The 17843-nt window shown below is 43.1% G+C and overlaps 1 protein-coding gene across 2 annotated transcripts in view; it reads right to left on the bottom strand.

The window, feature by feature from the left end:
• Positions 1-3788: 3788 nt before the first annotated feature.
• Positions 3789-17843, bottom strand: part of GALNT7 (polypeptide N-acetylgalactosaminyltransferase 7) — a 135300-nt gene continuing 121245 nt past the window's right edge. For both annotated transcript variants that reach the window (XM_025281312.2, XM_025281310.2), the window contains exons 9-12: positions 13769-13987; positions 11475-11573; positions 10476-10604; positions 3789-6202 (exon numbers count right to left, since the gene is read on the bottom strand). In XM_025281312.2, the coding sequence (XP_025137097.2) occupies positions 6065-6202; positions 10476-10604; positions 11475-11573; positions 13769-13987 (585 nt within the window). In that variant the 3' untranslated portion in view covers positions 3789-6064. The remainder of the gene's footprint in view (positions 6203-10475; positions 10605-11474; positions 11574-13768; positions 13988-17843) is intronic.

Below are 17843 nucleotides of genomic sequence, written 5' to 3'. Positions count from 1 at the left end.
AAACTAAAATACAAAGAAAAAAGTTATGAAAGAAATTAAGAGTGAGCTGATTTCAAAAAAGTGAGCTGATGAGCTTATATTGAGAATCAGATCATTTTGAATAGGGCTCAGTTTCTCTTTAAGTGAATTATTTTTTTTAATTAAAATTTTTTTTTCTATTTTTTGGCTATGCCATGCAGCATGTGGGATCTTAGTTCCCCAACTAGGCATCAAACCTGATCCCCCTGCAGTAGAAGCATGGAATCTTAACCACTGGGAGGTCCCAGAGATCTTTTTTCTGATCAGTTTGGTAACATCAGACCTGGCGTGTAACCTTTCAGTTCCCTCAGGTGTTAAAATCAGATTTTTCTTTTTCTGAACGTTAAATGAGGCAATACATCCAAGACACTTCTCTTGGTGGTAAGAAAAATAAATATTAGCTAAAAGTATGCATGATAACATATATATATATTAATAATATAGTTGTCATAATAAGACTACCAGATTCACTTCTGAGATTCTTAACTCTCTAAGTGGAGAGGAAAACTAGTTATGTGGAAAATACAATAGAAATTCCTCCCACAGAGCTCTGGGAATACTCAATATTGGAGCTATGTCCTTGACTTCAATACTAAATTTGGGTATTTGGACAAGTTATTTAACTTTTCTTTTTTTTAAGTATAGTTGATTTACAATATTGTATTAAGTTTCAGATGTACAGCATAGTGAATTCAGTTATTTTGCAGATCAAATTCCATTATAGGTTGTTAATAAGATATTGGGTATAATTCCCTGTGCTATATGGTAAATTCTTGTTGGTTATCTATTTTTACCTAGTTTGTTAATCCCATACCCCTAATTTGTCATTCACCTCTTCCCTTTACCCTCTGGTAACCATAAAGTAACCACTTATTAATCCCATATTATTTATCCACATATATTTGATCACATATTCATGTGTGACTTACTGTAGTTTTAGTTGTCTTTGATTTTCCAAAACATACTTGTTGAATGAAGTCTTTTGGGAATTGCCTTTTTCACTCAACACTGCCCTACTGTCTTGTTTATAACCAGTTCATTCATGTTCATTGCCTTGTAACAGTCTATTGTGTGACAATACCACAATTGATCCACTCTCCTGTTGATGGGTATTTAGGTTGTCCTGGAGTTTTTGCTCTTATAAATGACACTGATATAAAAATTGCTATACAGTTCTCCTGGCTTTCAAGCACAGCCCCCTCCAGTGATCTTGTCCCGCAAATCCCAGCTGCCTCGGGCAGCCTCCTCAGCTGCCAAGGCTTGAGCTCCGCTTTCCTGGATGGTAGCTGGGAAAGTTCTTGAGGCAGCCGGACATGCTGAACCCGGGCTCACCCGGTGTGCTTCCTTTCTCTCACGTTATCACAGTCTGCTTTGCCTGTTACCCAGTTCCTGAAAACAGCTGCTGTGTATTTTTTTGTCCAGTTTTATAGCCGTTTAGGACAGCAGCATACTGTTGAGGATGGTAACAATTACTACGCCATGGCCAGACAGGGAAGCATGTTCATCTCTATTTTTTACAGAAAGTTTCAGTTTTGTTTTGGGCACTTAATCATTAAGGCAGCTGGAGTTTATGTGCTCATATCAAAAGCCCCAGAGAAATTTCCTTTAAAGATAATTGAAAGAATGTTCTTAGACGTTCTTCCAGATGCACAAATGATAAAGTAGACCACTGAAAACTACATTCTATACATGCTGTGAGGTAGAGGTAACCGTTTATTCCCTTGTGGATAACCATTTCAACCCCAGTGTAAGAAGCTTAAGTTATGATCTTAAACTCGTCACTTGGAAAGTGGAGGCAATGACATGTCACATATGAAAGACAGGCATACACACATACACAGAGCCCTATAGGGGCTGCAGTATAGCTGTCTTAGTTCTTCTGATTAACGACTGATTTTAAGACTTTGAAACCAGATAACAATAGGTACCATTTATATTACTCTGACTACATGACAGGAAGTATTCTAAGCATTTCATGTATGTTAACTCATACAATCCTGATAAAAAGCCTATAAAATAGGCACTGTTATTTCCTTCATATTACTAATGGGAAAACAGGCATGGAGAAGCATTGATAACTTGCCAGGGTAACACAAGTAATTTGTAATGAAACAGGGATGCCAGTACAGACAAGTCCACTGTATATGCTATTCATATGAGCAGATTGTAAACATTCTGTTATGAGAATTAAGGAGCCCTCATCCCACCGCTGCTCAGATGCCCAAGGCCTGATCCACTTACAAAACTGAACATACCAATCACAGTTATCGGCATTTCAAAATCTTAAAATTGAGATTGGCAAAGCAATTATTGAATTTAGCTTAGAAACAACCCTTCTATTAATCTCTAATCCCAGGGACAGTGCTCCTCCCAAATCATTCTCTCTTTTATCCAATTTTTTTTTCAACAGATTCTATTGAATAATAAGCATTCTCATAGGGCTCGGTACTTCTAAAAGTGCTTTCCACATGGATGAATATTCATATACCCAATTACTGATCCATTAGCCGTCTGGCTCAGGTCATGTACTTGTCATGGTCTTCCATTGAATTATAAGTGGATTAAAAAAAAATAATAAAAAAACCAACACACAGCTTGTCCAGAAATGATGATATATAGTCCTAGATCCCTTCACTTTTTCAGGCACAGCAGCTGAGAAGTGAAGCCACAACAATGGCTGAGAGAGCTTCCCAGACCAACATAGCCACTTACGGGAAAGCTGGCAGCAGTCCCTTCTCCGGAGGTGTCATGGGTTGTGCTATGAGGTCCTATAGCCCATTTCTCACTTCATTTGGGAAGGCTTCCTTATCTAGTTGATCCAGAAGATTGTTAAGACTTTACTTAAATTTTTGGTCTTAATAGGCAATGGTATAGGAGAATACACTGCCAAGGATATATGTTGCTGGGGTTGTGTTTTGTATTTGGTAAGTGACTTTAAAAAACTGCTATACATAAGCAACCGGGGCAAAAATAATTCTTTATGTTTCCTTTCTAGATATAAGCTCTGAGTAGTCTAAGCAAATTCTAACCAACACTCAAGCATATACTCAATATATGGTTGTTGCTGTTATTCAGTCGCTAAATTGTGTCCGACTCTCTGCAGCCCCAAAGGACTGTAGCATGCCAGACTTCCCTGTCCTTCACTATCTCCCAGTGTTTGCTCAAGCTCATGTCAGCTGAGTCAGTGATGCCATCCAACCATCTCACCTTCTGTCGCCCGCTTCTTTTCTTGCTCTGAATCCTTCCCAGCATCAGGGTCTTTTCTAATGAGCTGGCTCTTGGAATCAGGTGGCCAAAGTATTGGAGCTTCAGCTTCAGTATCAGTCCTTGCAATGAATATTCAGGGTTGATTTCCTTGAGGATTGACTGGTTTGATCTCCTTGCTGTCCCAGGGACTCTCAGGAGTTTTCTCCAGCACTGTAGTTCGAAAGCACCAATACTACTGTATCTTGCAAACAATGAGTGTGTGTTCTCAGTCATATCTGACTCTTGGCGACCACATGGACTGTAGCCCCTCCAGGCTCCTCTGTCCATGGAATTTTCCAGGCAAGAATACTGGAGTGGGTTGCCATTTCCTTCTCCAGGGGATCTTCCTGACCCAGGGATCGAACCTGCATCTCTTGCATCTCTTGCATTCGTAGGTAGATTCTTTACTGCTGTGCCACCTGGGAAGCCCCTTATAAACAATAAAATCAAGTAATTACTTCAAACATGCAGTGTTTAGATATATATAAAAAGGATTACAAGTACTAAAAAAAAAAAACCATGGATTAAAATACAATATTTTATTTATTTCTCACCTAAAAAACAAGCAACCCAGAATTAAGATATACATAAACTTCTCAAATTTACCCCTAATAAAATTTTGAATATTTATACAATTTCTACAGAAACATACAGTGTATCAAAATCTGCATAAATCAAATTTATAAAATGAGTAGAAATGCATAGTGATATTATCAACTTACAAAGCAAAGATATGGAATTATTTCCAAAACAGCCTACAGTAGAAAATAGTCATTATGGCAGCAGCTTCTGATGTTTTTCGTGTTTGGTAAGGTTTCTGATTTCAATATATAGAGTCATTTTTTATAGAGTATCTTAATGAATTGCACAAAATACCCATTTAAAATTTACATGCACAGTTTCTGTGCCACTGTTCTTAGGCCTATGCATAGTTAACAAGGTTATAATCTATTCAACAAGGAAAATGCGACCTACTTGCAAACACACAAGTATTAAATACCAATTCTTAGTTTCTTACTTATGGTTGATTTATTTTGCAATTATATAGGCATAGAAATGTATTCCTTTTTAAACATCCCTAGAGATGAATGAAAGCTCAAATGGTTGATCAGAGATCAGGAGCAAAATACAAATTGACGATTCAAAATTATAAATAAAACTCTGTTTAAGATGTTTAACTTTGACTCTCCAAATTTAAGAGCTAAGCTTGGAAGAAGCAAGTTTGTGGGCTTTTCTTTTTAAGTAAATGTAGGTGCTCTTTTCTGTTTTCTTTTTTAAGCTTTAGTGAAATATATTTTTCTCTGGTAGTAGTTTGTGAATTCCTTCCATTGATCATGATAACAGGATCAGTCTCTAATTTATTTGCCATTCCCTGCCTCATTAATTTTTTTTTTATTTATTTATTTTGCCTCTGATGGAGCATTTTAATCTTGTGGGGTATAAGAGACTATTTAGATATTAAAATCAATTGACCACTTGCAGTATTTGGTTTTCCTCTTGTAGGTACTATCTGAATAAATGTGTGAATTCAAACAAGTCTTCTTTTCATTGGAAAAATACTAAAAGAAATATGCTTCCTAAAAAAAAAATAAGAAACACTAGGGAACTAACAGATAATTGAACAGAAAGGAGTTCATATTTGTTCATGGACTGTATTTTTCAATAGGCTTTTTTAAAATTTAAAGACTGTGCAGGGAATTTCATGAAGAAATAACTGAAAGGTCCATTCAGCCTTGACTATATAAATTGCACAGCTTAGGTTATAAGACACAGTAGTCTTGTAAGGCTTAATCCAACAAGGGTTTGGAAATTCTCACCTTGGTTAGAACAAACCTTTGATGTGTTTACAGTGGTGTTGTGTTCTTTGTGTTACTCTCATTTCAAGGTTTCAAAACTGAGAAATATTAATAGTTTTCTAAAGTGACAGGTAATGGGGAAAAGCCAATCCTCAATGTCAGAGGACTTTTCTTCTCAAGTTAGTAGGCCCCCCTCCCGCCTTAGGAGTTGGGACTGACAGAGGGCAATGGAATGCTGACAAGTAGAGGAGTTAATGCCGCACAAATCTTCCAACTCTTCGGAACAGCCCTGGATGTTCCATTTTGTCATTTGTTTTTTGAGCCATACAGCATTCAATTTCAGAGCAAATGGCAGCGAGTAAATTCAGTCCTCAGACAGGTAATGAACGATTCCATCAATACCATCCTACAAATTGCATTCAAAGCTCCTGAAATAGTATACCAAGAAATGAAAGAGGCACTAAAAGTGTTGAAATTCACCTTTCAAAAAAGCAGCATGACCGTGGAGGAAGGCCACCTTGGCTAATAACCTGTGGCAGTGCTTCAAAAAGATGTAAAATTAAATAAAGACACAACAGGTTGATAATCACCAAGTTACATAGGAAAGTCTGGTTACTCCAACCTTTTTTTTCAAGTGTGTTAAAAAAAAAAAAAATCAAACTGCCTTTCAGACCCCTGAGTGTAATCCCAAAGAAGACAACAATGCTTTTAACTCTGTTCTAAATAAAACAGAGCTAAACGCACAGATTACCAACAGCATCTTAAAACAAAACAAAAAAGATGTAAACATCTACAAAGTTTAAGGTAAAAGCAGTTTTGTAAACAGTAACTGCAGATGATCATGTTATCGTAAAAATCACAGTTTCTCCGCGTCCTCAGGCCCCCGCGGAGCCTCTGGGTTTGGAGCTGTACAGCTGACAACAGTTGCAGCAGGTTCCAGGCGGCGCTCAGTCCTGTGTAAGTTTACGTGTCAGTAGGTAGGTTACTGGTTTCTTTCATTCCTTCTAAACACTATGGATGTTATTTATCTCCCACTTTTGAGTCATTTTGCTGGAGTCACAGTCGGAGATGAACACTTGATGGAGGACCTCTGAGCGATCCAAGCACTTTCCGGAAGGAATGTGAGTCAGTCTGTGCAGGTTCTGGAAAACACAGGGAAACACAGCGTTACACGTGAGCTCTGTGCTGTCACTGGCATCAGACAGGTCACCTCCTGGCTTTCGTAAGAAGACAATTTAAGCAAATTGGTCAGGCGTGAAGCAGCTTCACCCCAGACTCTGGGCTTCTCTTGTCAGTCTTCTACACCCTTTTGTTATTCAGGCATGACGTACTGCCGGTACCTCCAATTCAACATGTACAAACTTAAATTCATCATCTCCTCCTCCACACCAGCTCCCCTAGTTCCTATCCAGCTAATCCAGCTGTCCTGAGCTTAGGACAGCGCAGCTCAGGCTGCATGCCCGCCTTTCTTCGAGTCGCCAGCTGAACACGGACATTTGCAGGGACTTGGGCTTGTACCCTTTCCCATCCCCACCACCCTTGTCTTAGTCGAGTCCTTGTCACCTGCTGGAGGTTCGATTCGGCTCTCAGAGTGCAGTCCTCAGACTAGCTAAGATTGGGTCTGTAGGGTCGAAACAATTTCCTAACAATACAAAGACCCTAACTGTCTTTTCCACTGTATGGACATTTATACAGACAGTGCAAAAGCCATACTGGGTCAAAGAGCTGGGGCTGCAACATCAATCAAGTGGTCACGTTCTCTGTAGCCACAGACTCACAAGTAGAAAAAAAGCCAGGTTCATTTTAGAATGTCCTTGATGAAGCAGTAAAACGTGTTCGTTTTATTAAGACTTGACCCTGAGAGACAGTAGGTGAGAATGGCCAGAACATGGGCAGTTGCTGGACTTGAGGGCTGAACGAGTGCCTTTTCTTGTCACGTGACTTGAAAGGACAAATTGCAGGCAGATTACAATTATGCAAACTTGGGGCTGGGGAGACATTTTACAGAAAATAAAATGAGCCTGTCACTTCAAGGGGAAAAGAAAAACAATATAAAGCTGACACTTATTTGTTGCCATTGATAAAACCTAAGTTTTCAAGCAAAAATTTGAGTTTTAGAAAACTTGTATCCATCATCAAGAATGCGACAGCACCACAAGATTTAAAGACTTTTCTGGTGAAAAGTGGTTATATTTGTGATTTCAGGAGCAGTGGATGATGAAATGTGCCATCATTTGGAAGATCTGGATGACTTAGTGAGTCGATATTTTCCAAATGAGCTGTGCAAGTGTGATGTTACAAAAGATCCAGTCAAAGTTTGAGACAGACAAGTGGGTTTAATGCAACAGAGGACAAAATGTTCACTGACAGGGATTCCAGATTCCACATTGCAAATAACCTGGACACGGGTCCCCTGATCTAGGAAGATCCCACACGTGGCAGAGCAACACCCCCTGGCAACTCCAGAGGTGCTCCACAGCTCCTGAAGCCCGTGCTCTAGGGTCCGGGAGCCACAGCTGTTTGAAGCCTGGGCACCTAGAGCCTGTGCTCCACAATGAGAAGCCCGTGCAGCACAGCTAGAGCGGAGCCCCGACTCACAGCAACTAGACAAAGCCTGGGCACAGCTATGGTGACCCAGCACAGCTATAAATCAATGAATGAATAAAAAGAAACCACCACCTACACACTTGTGTAGCACAATTATCTGAAAAGGCTATTAAATTATCCCTTGTTTTCAAACTGCATGTCTAGACAAGGCTGGATTTTCCTTAGATACTCAACTAGAACAACATCTCGCATCAAACTAAATGCAGAAGCAGAATAGGAATCCAGAGTTCTTCTATTAAATCAGATACTAAAGGCATTTGTGAAACTATAAAACAGTGCCACTCTTCTCACTGTGGTGGGGAAAATAGCTCTTTTTCATTAAAAGTGTTATTTATATTAACATGTAATAGGGTTATGACTATTATTTTACATGAATATGTACATCAATACTCATAACAGTTCTCAGGTTTAATTCCCAATTCAGAAACCCCATTAGCTGTAAGCTGCATAACAAATCTCCCTGGGAGTGTGTCAGCAGTTAGTAAGGATGTAAACGGGTCCAGAGGAGCAGAGTGAGAACTGCTGACTGAGCTGGCCTCCTGCTCACCAGTCCAGACTTGACAATGTTTCCAGAATTATCTTCCTAAAAGTACCCACTGTTTCCTATCACTGTGATCCTCAGCTAAGGTCGGTCACTCCCCAAAGACCATAAAAAGTTCCATGCTCTTTCCCATGGAGAACAACTTAGGGAACCAGAAAACACCCAGCTCCTAGAATTCTCTACACTAAGACGCTATGACCCTGCTCACTTGTCACCACATTCATCCTTCATGAAGAGTCTTATCACACCTCAGGATCCCGTGCAGTGATACTTCCTACCCAAAACTCACCAGAAATAAAGCCTCCTATTAATCTCTCTTTCCCTATCCTGTGGCACTTTATTTCTTTAATATCTTATTTTTGTTTCTTATTTATTATTTTTGACTGTGCTGGGTCTGTGGTGTTGGAGAAGACTCTTGAGAGTCCCTTGGACTGCAAGGAGATCCAACCAGTCCATTCTGAAGGAGATCAGGCCTGGGATTTCTTTGGAAAGAATGATGCTAAAGCTGAACTCCAATACTTTGGCCACCTCATGCAAAGAGTTGACTCATTGGAAAAGACTCTGATGCTGGGAGGGATTGGGGGCAGGAGAAGGGGACCACAGAGGATGAGATGGCTGGATGGCATCACCGACTCAATGGACATGAATTTGGGTGAACTCCTGGAGTTGGTGATGGACAGGGAGGCCTGGCGTGCTGCGATTCATGGGGTCGCAAAGAGTCGGACACGACTGAGTGACTGATCTGATCTGATCTGGGTCTTCCTTGCAGGGCACCAGCTTTCTCTTCTCTAGTCGTGGTGAGCAGGCCTCTCACTGGGGCGGCTTCTCTTGTGGAGCCCGGGCTCTAGGGTGCAGGGGGTTCAGCAGTTGCTGTGTCTGGGCTCCCAGGCTCTGGAGCGCAGGCTCAGTAGTTGTGGCACACGGGCTTTGTTGCTCTGTGGCAGTGGGGTCTTCCCAGATCAGGGATCAAACCTGTGTCTCCTGCATTGGCAGGCGGATTCTTTACCACTGAGTCACCAGGGAAGCCCCATTTTGCTTATTTTTATTTCTACATTTTTTTCCTTCTCTTCCATTATAGTATGATGGGCTTTAGCTATTTTTTGAAAGGCCCCAGTGAATATTTATTAATAGTAACATCTGATGCACAAACTGATATTCGGTGCTGTGCCCTTTAAAATATAGTATCTAAAATATGTGCATTCCATTTTTTATCCATTCCTTCTCATATTTTTTTGCATCTGTTAACCTTCTTTTACTAGTTAACTAATATTGTCCTTACTCATCCCTTGGCTTTACTGCTATTATTCATCTTTCTTTGTGGAAATAAATGCTCTGTTCTCTGGGAGTTATATTAATCTTCTTCCTAACATCAGCAACTGACACAAACTTACCGCTTCTTGGTAATTATCTATGCAACATATACAATTCCCATAACTGGGAATATTCAGCTAGGCCATTAACATCGTCAGTACATGGCAAACAAGTGTTTTCTGGCAGGGAGGGCATGACAACAAATACAAGATGTGTAAAGAAAGCTAAGGGCTTCCAGCTTCTTTCAGTTTGGGGGAGCTTTTTCAACTTTTTGTTTCACAATAAATTGATTTACTTTAGCCAAGTCTAGACTTCGAAAATTATAGAGTACCATTCGAATGTTGGAATCCTCAGCTTGGCATACAACACTGAAAATTCACACCCGAAATAGAAACACTGCTCCCACAGAGTCAAATGAAGAACTAAATGTGGCCTTTAAAACAAGCAACAGGCAACACGTATCCTGCATTTAACAGCCAGGAGGAGAAGCTGTGAAGCCTGGAATCCAACACGTTACCTGTTCATCTCTATCGCCACCTGCTGGACAACAGGCAGCAATATTTTAAAAGTTAAACTAACTGAGCCATTCATTAAAACTATATATACATATGTACATATAAATGAGCCATTCACTAAAATTATATATATTATCATTTAGATTAAAAAGATCAGATTTTGATATTAGAACAATGGTGATGACTGCCTCAGGGAACCCTGGTTTCCCTATGTGGATAAATGAACAGTGGGTCTGCATAGACCCTGGGTGGTACCCGTCCGTGATGACATTGTACTAGAGAATAAAAGGGGTGCTCTGTTATCAAACGGTGATTCTCCAGTGATCAGGAAAATGAGAGGGAAATGCAAGCCAGTGAGAATGCAGGTTTTAACGTTTACGTGTCTCAATTCCATATATTAAAATGAAACAGCATATATTTCAGAACTAAGATGCAGAATACCTTGAAGTACTGCCATTCCTTAAATTCATTCAGATTGCAGTGTGTAATCATAACTTTGGATCCATCAGGCCCCTTTGTCAAACACTGGTCATACTGCATGAGTTGATTGGCTTCATTGATTCGGAAAAGCTATTTAAAAAAGAAAGAAACCCAACTCTTATAATTAGATTCAATGACTACCCTATTTCTCTATCACATTTCTGTATGTTCAGAACTGCAAGTCCAAAGACAGGAATTACTCATTTTGATGGTAGTGAAGACCACTTCTAACTATTAAAAGCTTATGTTCTTTAGCCTTTTAGATACAGAATCGGTCGTTAAGATTTTAATCACACCAACAGTGTAAGAAAATGAAAATGTGGAAACAGACCTGATAATGTATCACCATCTAAATTAGAGACAAGAAAAATACTCACATAGGAAGGGAAGACAATCTGTGGTTGCCTTTCTCAGTCATGTCTGACTCTTTGCAATCCCATGGACTGTAGTTTGCCAGGCTCCTCTGTCCATGGGATTCCCCAGGCAAGAATAATGGAGTGGGTTGCCATTTCCTCCTCCAGGGGATCTTCCCAACCCAGAGAATGAACCCGCGTCTCCTGCATTACAGGCGGATTTTTTACCATCTGAACCACCTGGGAACACGACTGGTAATAACATCCCAGCTTCTTGGGGGGAATATGTGGAAAACTGAACAATAGCTGAACAAACAAAACTCTTAGGTAGTGAGGCTTACACAATTATACACTCAAGCAAGAATATATTCTAGTCTCTTAAATGAGACACAAATTCTAGATTGCGGTTACTTACATAAAAACCAATACTGCTCTTATCCCCTCATTTAAGCAAATGCTTCAGCACTGTTGGTTTTTCACAGAATGTTTTACTTTATCAAACAATCACAGTTACCAAACTGAAAACCAGGCTAAAGCCTGTGCTGCGTCAGCGCGTTGGCTCCCAGTGCACACCAGCTGCATCTGGGAGCCTGAGCGAGCGGTGTACCTGATTCCCGCCCATCCTGTGGCAGGGGCCCAGCTCCACAAAGCCTCCATTGGTCTTCCCCATGCTGTCGATGCAGTACACAGTTTCAAAGCCTCTGATCTGAAAGAAATGAACCAAGGGTCACAGGCGGGTCACGGTTTAGATTCTGATAAGCTCTAGCAGGAGGTCAGAGAACTTTGTCTTGAGGCTGAGGTCCACATGGAGGGTGGGGCATGTGCAGCCTGGTACCTACTGTCCTGTCAGGCCTCTGGGAACACAGAGCTATAGTCATCTCTCAAACCACTTATGGTCTTTTCTTTTTTTTTTTTTTTTCTCCTACTTATCATATTTATTTGTGAAGCAATTTTGTTACATGCAAAGAGATAGAGAGGGTTTCCTGTTGCTCTTAGATTTATAAGATTATTTATACTTGAAAAGTCATTGGTTAGGACTTCCCTGGTGGTACAGTGGACAGAAGTCCACCTGCTAATTCTGGGGACACGGGTTTGATCCCTGGTCCGGGAAGATTGCACATACTGAGAAGCAACTAGGCCCGTGCTCCGTGAGAAGAGAAGCCACTGCAAGGAGAAGCCCACGCACCACGACTAGTGAGCAGCCCCCGTGGGCTGCAACTGGAGAAAAGCCCGGGCAGCAACCGAGACCCAGCCCAGCCAAAAAACAATAATAATGATAACAATTAATTAATTAATTTTAAAAAGCCACCGGTTAGATAGCGTGAAACCACTTATGGTCTGAAAGTCAACACTGGAAGGGGCTCATTTCAATGAAGGACCTTGGCCTATAAAGTTCGATAAAAGACGAAAGAAATAAAAAAAAATACCATTAGTACCATTTCAGATTCATGAGAGGCAGAGCAAAGGGACCTGACTACAGTGGTCACAGACACTGGCCCTAAGTATCTAGACCATCAGTGAACCTGGGAAGTAAGGCTCCCATGCCTGACAGCTGTATTCAGGGGCTGGGGTTCATGGAGGGGTGGAGGGGTAGCTATGACCAGCAGGCTGGGCTGTGCTGCTGCTAAGTCACTTCAGTCGTGTCCGACTCTGCGACCCCACAGACGGCAGCCCACTAGGCTCCTCTGTCCCTGGGATTCTCCAGGCAAGAATACTGGAGTGGGTTGCCATTTCCTTCTCCAGGGTATATTTCCCACCCAGGGATCAAACCCGGTTTCTGGCATCTCTAGCTTTGGCAGGTGGATTCTTTACCACTGAGTCCAATGGGGGGAGTCAAGCTATAGCTGACAAATAATACAGACCACCTATGGACAAACTGTATATACTCTAAGTACGTGGCAAACATGTGCTTCCATCTCTGGAATGCATGTTTTGTACAAAAACAATCTTCTCCCTTTTTGGAAATACTACTACAGATTTATAACTTGATTAGAGATCACTACTGGTGTCCGTTGGCAGCTGGATGTGCTTGTCGGGGCTCTGGGACAGAGGTGTGGGTTAAAGGTGGACATCTGAGAGCCATCAGCGTGTGAAGGGTGGGCTCTGAATCCTCTACTGGGTAAGCTCACCAAGAGAATTCATCCCGTCCACACAGAAGGCTCTAGGCTAGTGAGGAATTCTTGAGAGCAAAAGATAACCAAACCAAAATGCGGTCTGGGCTTTCAGGGGCTCTGGTCCAGCTGGGAGTTAAACACAGCTCATCAAAATAGAAGATGGAAATACAGGACAGAGAACTGTTAGGACAGAGGAGCAGAGAGAGATCGAGCACATCCTGCTACCCAAACTACTGACCTCTTACCAAAAAGGTCAGGTCGCTTTGCTCTACCTGCTTCTCTAGGGGCTGGGGCTCCTCAGGGACAGATCCAGCCTCTTACCTTTGCATTCTTCTCACTCAGTCCCATGAAACGTGCTGCAGGCTCCAAATATACGTCACATCTTTAGATCTACATGTAGCCTCCTTTCTGGGCCCGAGGTCTCCCGGACAGCCCAGTGGGGTTCTACCAGGCCATGTGTGCCCTCCTGACCCCTTCCCATGCACCCTCACTGGCAACTTCCTCACCATGGCTGCCACCCAACGTGCTGGGCAAATATCGTGTTTGGCCAAAAAGTTCATTCGGGTTTTTCTGTGACACTGCATGGAAAACCCAAATGAACTTTTTGGCCAACCCGATAAAACCACACTAGCTGTCTGCCTGGCCTGCACCTTCCACTCACTTGCCTTGTTTTCCACCAAACTTCCCTGCCTCAAATTCTTCTCTCTTCCCCAACATTTCCGTCTCACTCTGCTTTCTCCTGAGCTCAGTCTCCAAACACACACATGATCACCCAGCTGACACTTACTTCTCCCCAGTCGACATTTTTGGGCGGCAGAGGGTAGTGTGAGGTGATGTCATAAGCTATTTCTTCCATGAACCATTTGAAACTCTTACAGTTGTGATCTTCTCGAAACTTCTTCAGCTCTGATATATCCCCATATGCCAAGGCCTTCGATTCTGGGCGACTGGCATAGAAGTAGTCTTTGTATTCATCCCACCAGACCTCCACAACTCTAACGTAATTCTGGGGAAAAAAAAGAAATTAACATTATTATAAAAATATTTGTACTATCATAAACAGTCTCTTCCTGACATATGAAATATGACACACTCGTTTCAAGAGGACTGTATATTTCATTGTGTGCAAGCGAGCTCATGACCCTGGCATGTCACTGTCATGAGTGTTCCACCAAAGAGTGGTGGACACAGAATCTGGTGTCACTGCGCTGAAGGTCACACGTGCATGCGTGCTCAGCTGCTCAGTCGTGTTTGATTCTCTGTGACCCCCATGGACAGTAGCCCACCATGCTCCTCTATCCATAAGATTCTCCAGGGAAGAACACTGGGGTGGGCTGCCATTTCCTTCTCCAGGGGATCTTCCTGTCTTAGGTATTAAACCTGCGTTTCCTGCTTTGGCAGGCAGGTTCTTTACCACCGCACCACCTGGGAAGCCCCCAAAAGGTTACACACTCTAAGACAATATGTTCTCTCCTGCTGATGAAGCTGAGTGAAGAAAGGGTTTGTGAGAAGCTGGCTGGAACCACCCCCACCCCCTCACCCTGTCCCCTGCCCCTGCCCAGAACAATCTCCTCTCTGAGCACCACACTGTTGCACCTGCAGAAACCACAGGGATAAACAACAGCTCTGCTCACTCAGACACATTCCTGCAGGCGCCTCTGCCCGTCTGGTAACAGCTATACCTGAACCACTTCACTATAGCCCAGAATTAAGTGGATATTTCCCCCTCCCCACGTCCCAGTGGTGCATCCTGAAAAGCAACCGAAGAACAATCAAGTAAGCTGACATGTGATAACTAAGACCTAACTTCTGCTGTTGTACTGAACGCGGGTGTGAATGGATGTAGTACAGACCCAGCGAGGTCCTCGCACTTGGACATCAGCTGGCAGTAAACTTTATAAAGGACTTGGGAGTCCATCTTTTCAGCTGGGTGGCCATAATGTTTCTGCTGCTACTACTCATCTCCGCTGCTGCAGTGAGAAAGCAGCACAGGCAACATGCAAAGCAACAGCAGACCTTGGTTCCAACACAACTTTACTTACTAAAAGAGGCTGCATTGGGCCCGCTGGCCAAGGTGACTGACCATTCTATATCAGGAGCGGGAACATCTAGTATTCAGATTAAATGTTTTCTTGGCTACAAGGTAACTATCAAAGGGTGAATGCCTGGCCATGGGCCTGTTGCTGCAAAAGCCTGTGGGCTCAAGAAGTTCTAAGTGGCAGCTTCCTAAAAGAGCACAATATTATTGCTAAATATTTTGAATTCTTGCAAATGCATCCAAAGTTAGACACAGTCCGTGTCTTCTAGGTACTCATGAACATGAAGAATTCAGGGCATATGTATAAGGTTACAGTAACAAAAGGAGGAGCATTTAACTATTTGGGATGGGGGGACAGGGCTGGCTTGGTTTGAGGGAGTGGTTAGTGAGTTGGGGTCGGGACTTGCAGCAAAGGGCAACACAGCTATGTGACAAACCACGGTGTGTGGAGCCCTGAAGGAGGTCTGTTACCATCTCTGGATGCAGGATTCACTGAGAGAAAAGCTGCCTCCATTTCTCCATTTAAAGTGAAAAGTGTGTTAGTCGCTCCAGTCATGTCTGACTCTGCGACCCCAAAGACTGTGTAGCCCGCCAGGCTCCTCTGTCCATGGGATTTCCCAGGCAAGAATACTGGAGTGGGTTGCCATTTCCTTCTCCAGGGGATCTTCCCGACCCAGGGACTGAACCTGCATCTCCTATACTGCAGGCAGACTCTCTACCGTCTGAGCCACCAGGGAAACTCCTTTGGATAATTAAGAAGTGAATCTGTGTGAAGCATTTAGATTTTTGTACACACTCAGCTCTCACAAAGTGCCGGCTCTCAGTGATACCAGTGTTCGTTTTTAGGGGCTTTGCATGTCACCTCTCAGCTGACAGCCATCCGCATAGAAGGGTCTATGCAGGCAGCAGACATCAGATTCAGTTTCCAAGGGAATAACCCTGATGGGGAGTGGAGATGGCCTGAGGGGTGGGACGGAGGGGAGAGGGATGGGGGAGGGGGTGGGTGAGCACCCATGGGAGACTTGAGGGCCTTTGCTGAGCAAGGAGAGACTGGAACCAGGGGCGGTGTGGGAGGTGGGAGGCGGGAGGTGGTGAAGGGACCACCTGCCTCCTCATCTCACCTCACGGGCTCAGGGGTCACAGAAAAAGGAACCATCTCTAAGGAAAAGTTAATGGCTCAGCTCTGACAATGCTGAGTCTGAAACATCTGAGGACCACCTAAGACGAGGGTTCTAGGGAATTCCCTGGTGGACCAGTGGTTAGGGCCCTGTGCTTTCACTGTTCCATCTCTGGTTGGGGAACTAAGGCCCTATAAGCCGTGCGGTGCGGTAAAAAAAAAAAAAAAAAAAAAAAAAGACCAAAAAAATTAAAAGAAGAGGAGGGTTCTGGGCGACAGCTGATGTGAGAGGTCTGCAGTTCAGAGACCACTGGCTGGAGAAACAGCCCTGCAGGCGGAGGGGACACACGGAGGCAGGGGACGGAGGTGCTGGCGACGGCTGCACTTGCTGGGCTTCGAGAAGACCCGCGGTAACCTGACAGTGACGGGTGCTGCCCTCTCATCTCTTTCTGTTCCTCGTAGCACAGGCTCTCCGAAGCTGACCTGATGTCATGAATTCCTGGTGACTGTGGGGCTGATTCCAAGGGCAGGTTCTCCTCCTGCGAGGCCGTCCAGCCTGGTGTTAAATGGGAACTCTCTCTGTCTAACGAGGCTCCACGATGGTCATTTTGAAGATAATCTAGCTGGGCAGAGGGCTGTGCTGGTTCTTATAGCCTCGTTTCTCCTTCAGTTATCTATTCCCTTTGGGGAACAGTCCTGAGTTGCAGCTGTAGCCAGAAATAGACTTCCTTCTGCTTTTGACTTGGTTAAGGGTTTCAGAAGATGAAGGGCACCAGTCACATGCTCTTAGAGTCTATGGCAGCCACACGGCTCCTACATTGCTCCATCAAGGAGTAAGGTGCTGGTCCTGCCAGCAGTGGGGCCTGCAGACTCTAGGGTGAAACTCTCCTGGTTTGTCCCTCGTTTGGGGGACAAAAGATACTAAACTATTAAAAAATTTTTTTTTACTGTTATTTTTAAACTTTTAATTCTGTATTGGGGTATAGCCAATTGACAATGTCGGGATAGTCAACAGAGAGGGCACTCAGCCATACAAAAGATACTGAACTTTTATAAGCACTGTTCACAACTCTGACTTTGTTTACTACCCAAACTCCTATTATAATCACTTTACTTTTCAAAAAATCAGATAAGAACAATATTTTACTGATGTGTGAATGATACAAACTGGTATTTTCTTTCCAGCTATTTTCCTACAGTGTTGCTGCTACTGCTGTTAAGTTGCTTCAGTCGTGTCCGACTCTGTGCGACCCCATAGACGGCAGCCCACCAGGCTCCGCCGTCTCTGAGATTCTCCAGGCAAGAACACTGGAGTGGGCTGCCATTTCCTTCTCCAATGCATGAAAGTGAAAAGTCAAAGTGAAGTCGCTCAGTCGTGTCCGACTCTTCGCAACCCCATGGACTGCAGCCCACCAGGCTCCTCCGTCCATTGGATTCTCCAGGCAAGAGTACTGGAGTGGGTTGTCAGCTTTTACAAATTAATTTGAGGTATCTTCACAGAAAACACTCGATACAGGAATGATAATCAGAGTAGGATACAAGGAATAATCTTAAACAGTAAGAAGTTTCACAAATAAATCTAGCCTAAGTTAAAAGTGACACCCAGCATGACGGCTTCAAAGGTGTCACCCAGCCGTCAGGTTGACACTAAGTGGCCATGTGGCACACGTGTCAGCTCCCAGTCTCCCCACTTTTAACCAAAAGACT

This window comes from Bubalus bubalis, chromosome 3, assembly GCF_019923935.1.
Source record: "Bubalus bubalis isolate 160015118507 breed Murrah chromosome 3, NDDB_SH_1, whole genome shotgun sequence".
Lineage (NCBI taxonomy): Eukaryota > Metazoa > Chordata > Mammalia > Artiodactyla > Bovidae > Bubalus > Bubalus bubalis.
The sequence above is the reverse complement of the archived record's forward strand: the minus strand, read 5'-3'. Positions and strand labels throughout refer to the sequence as shown.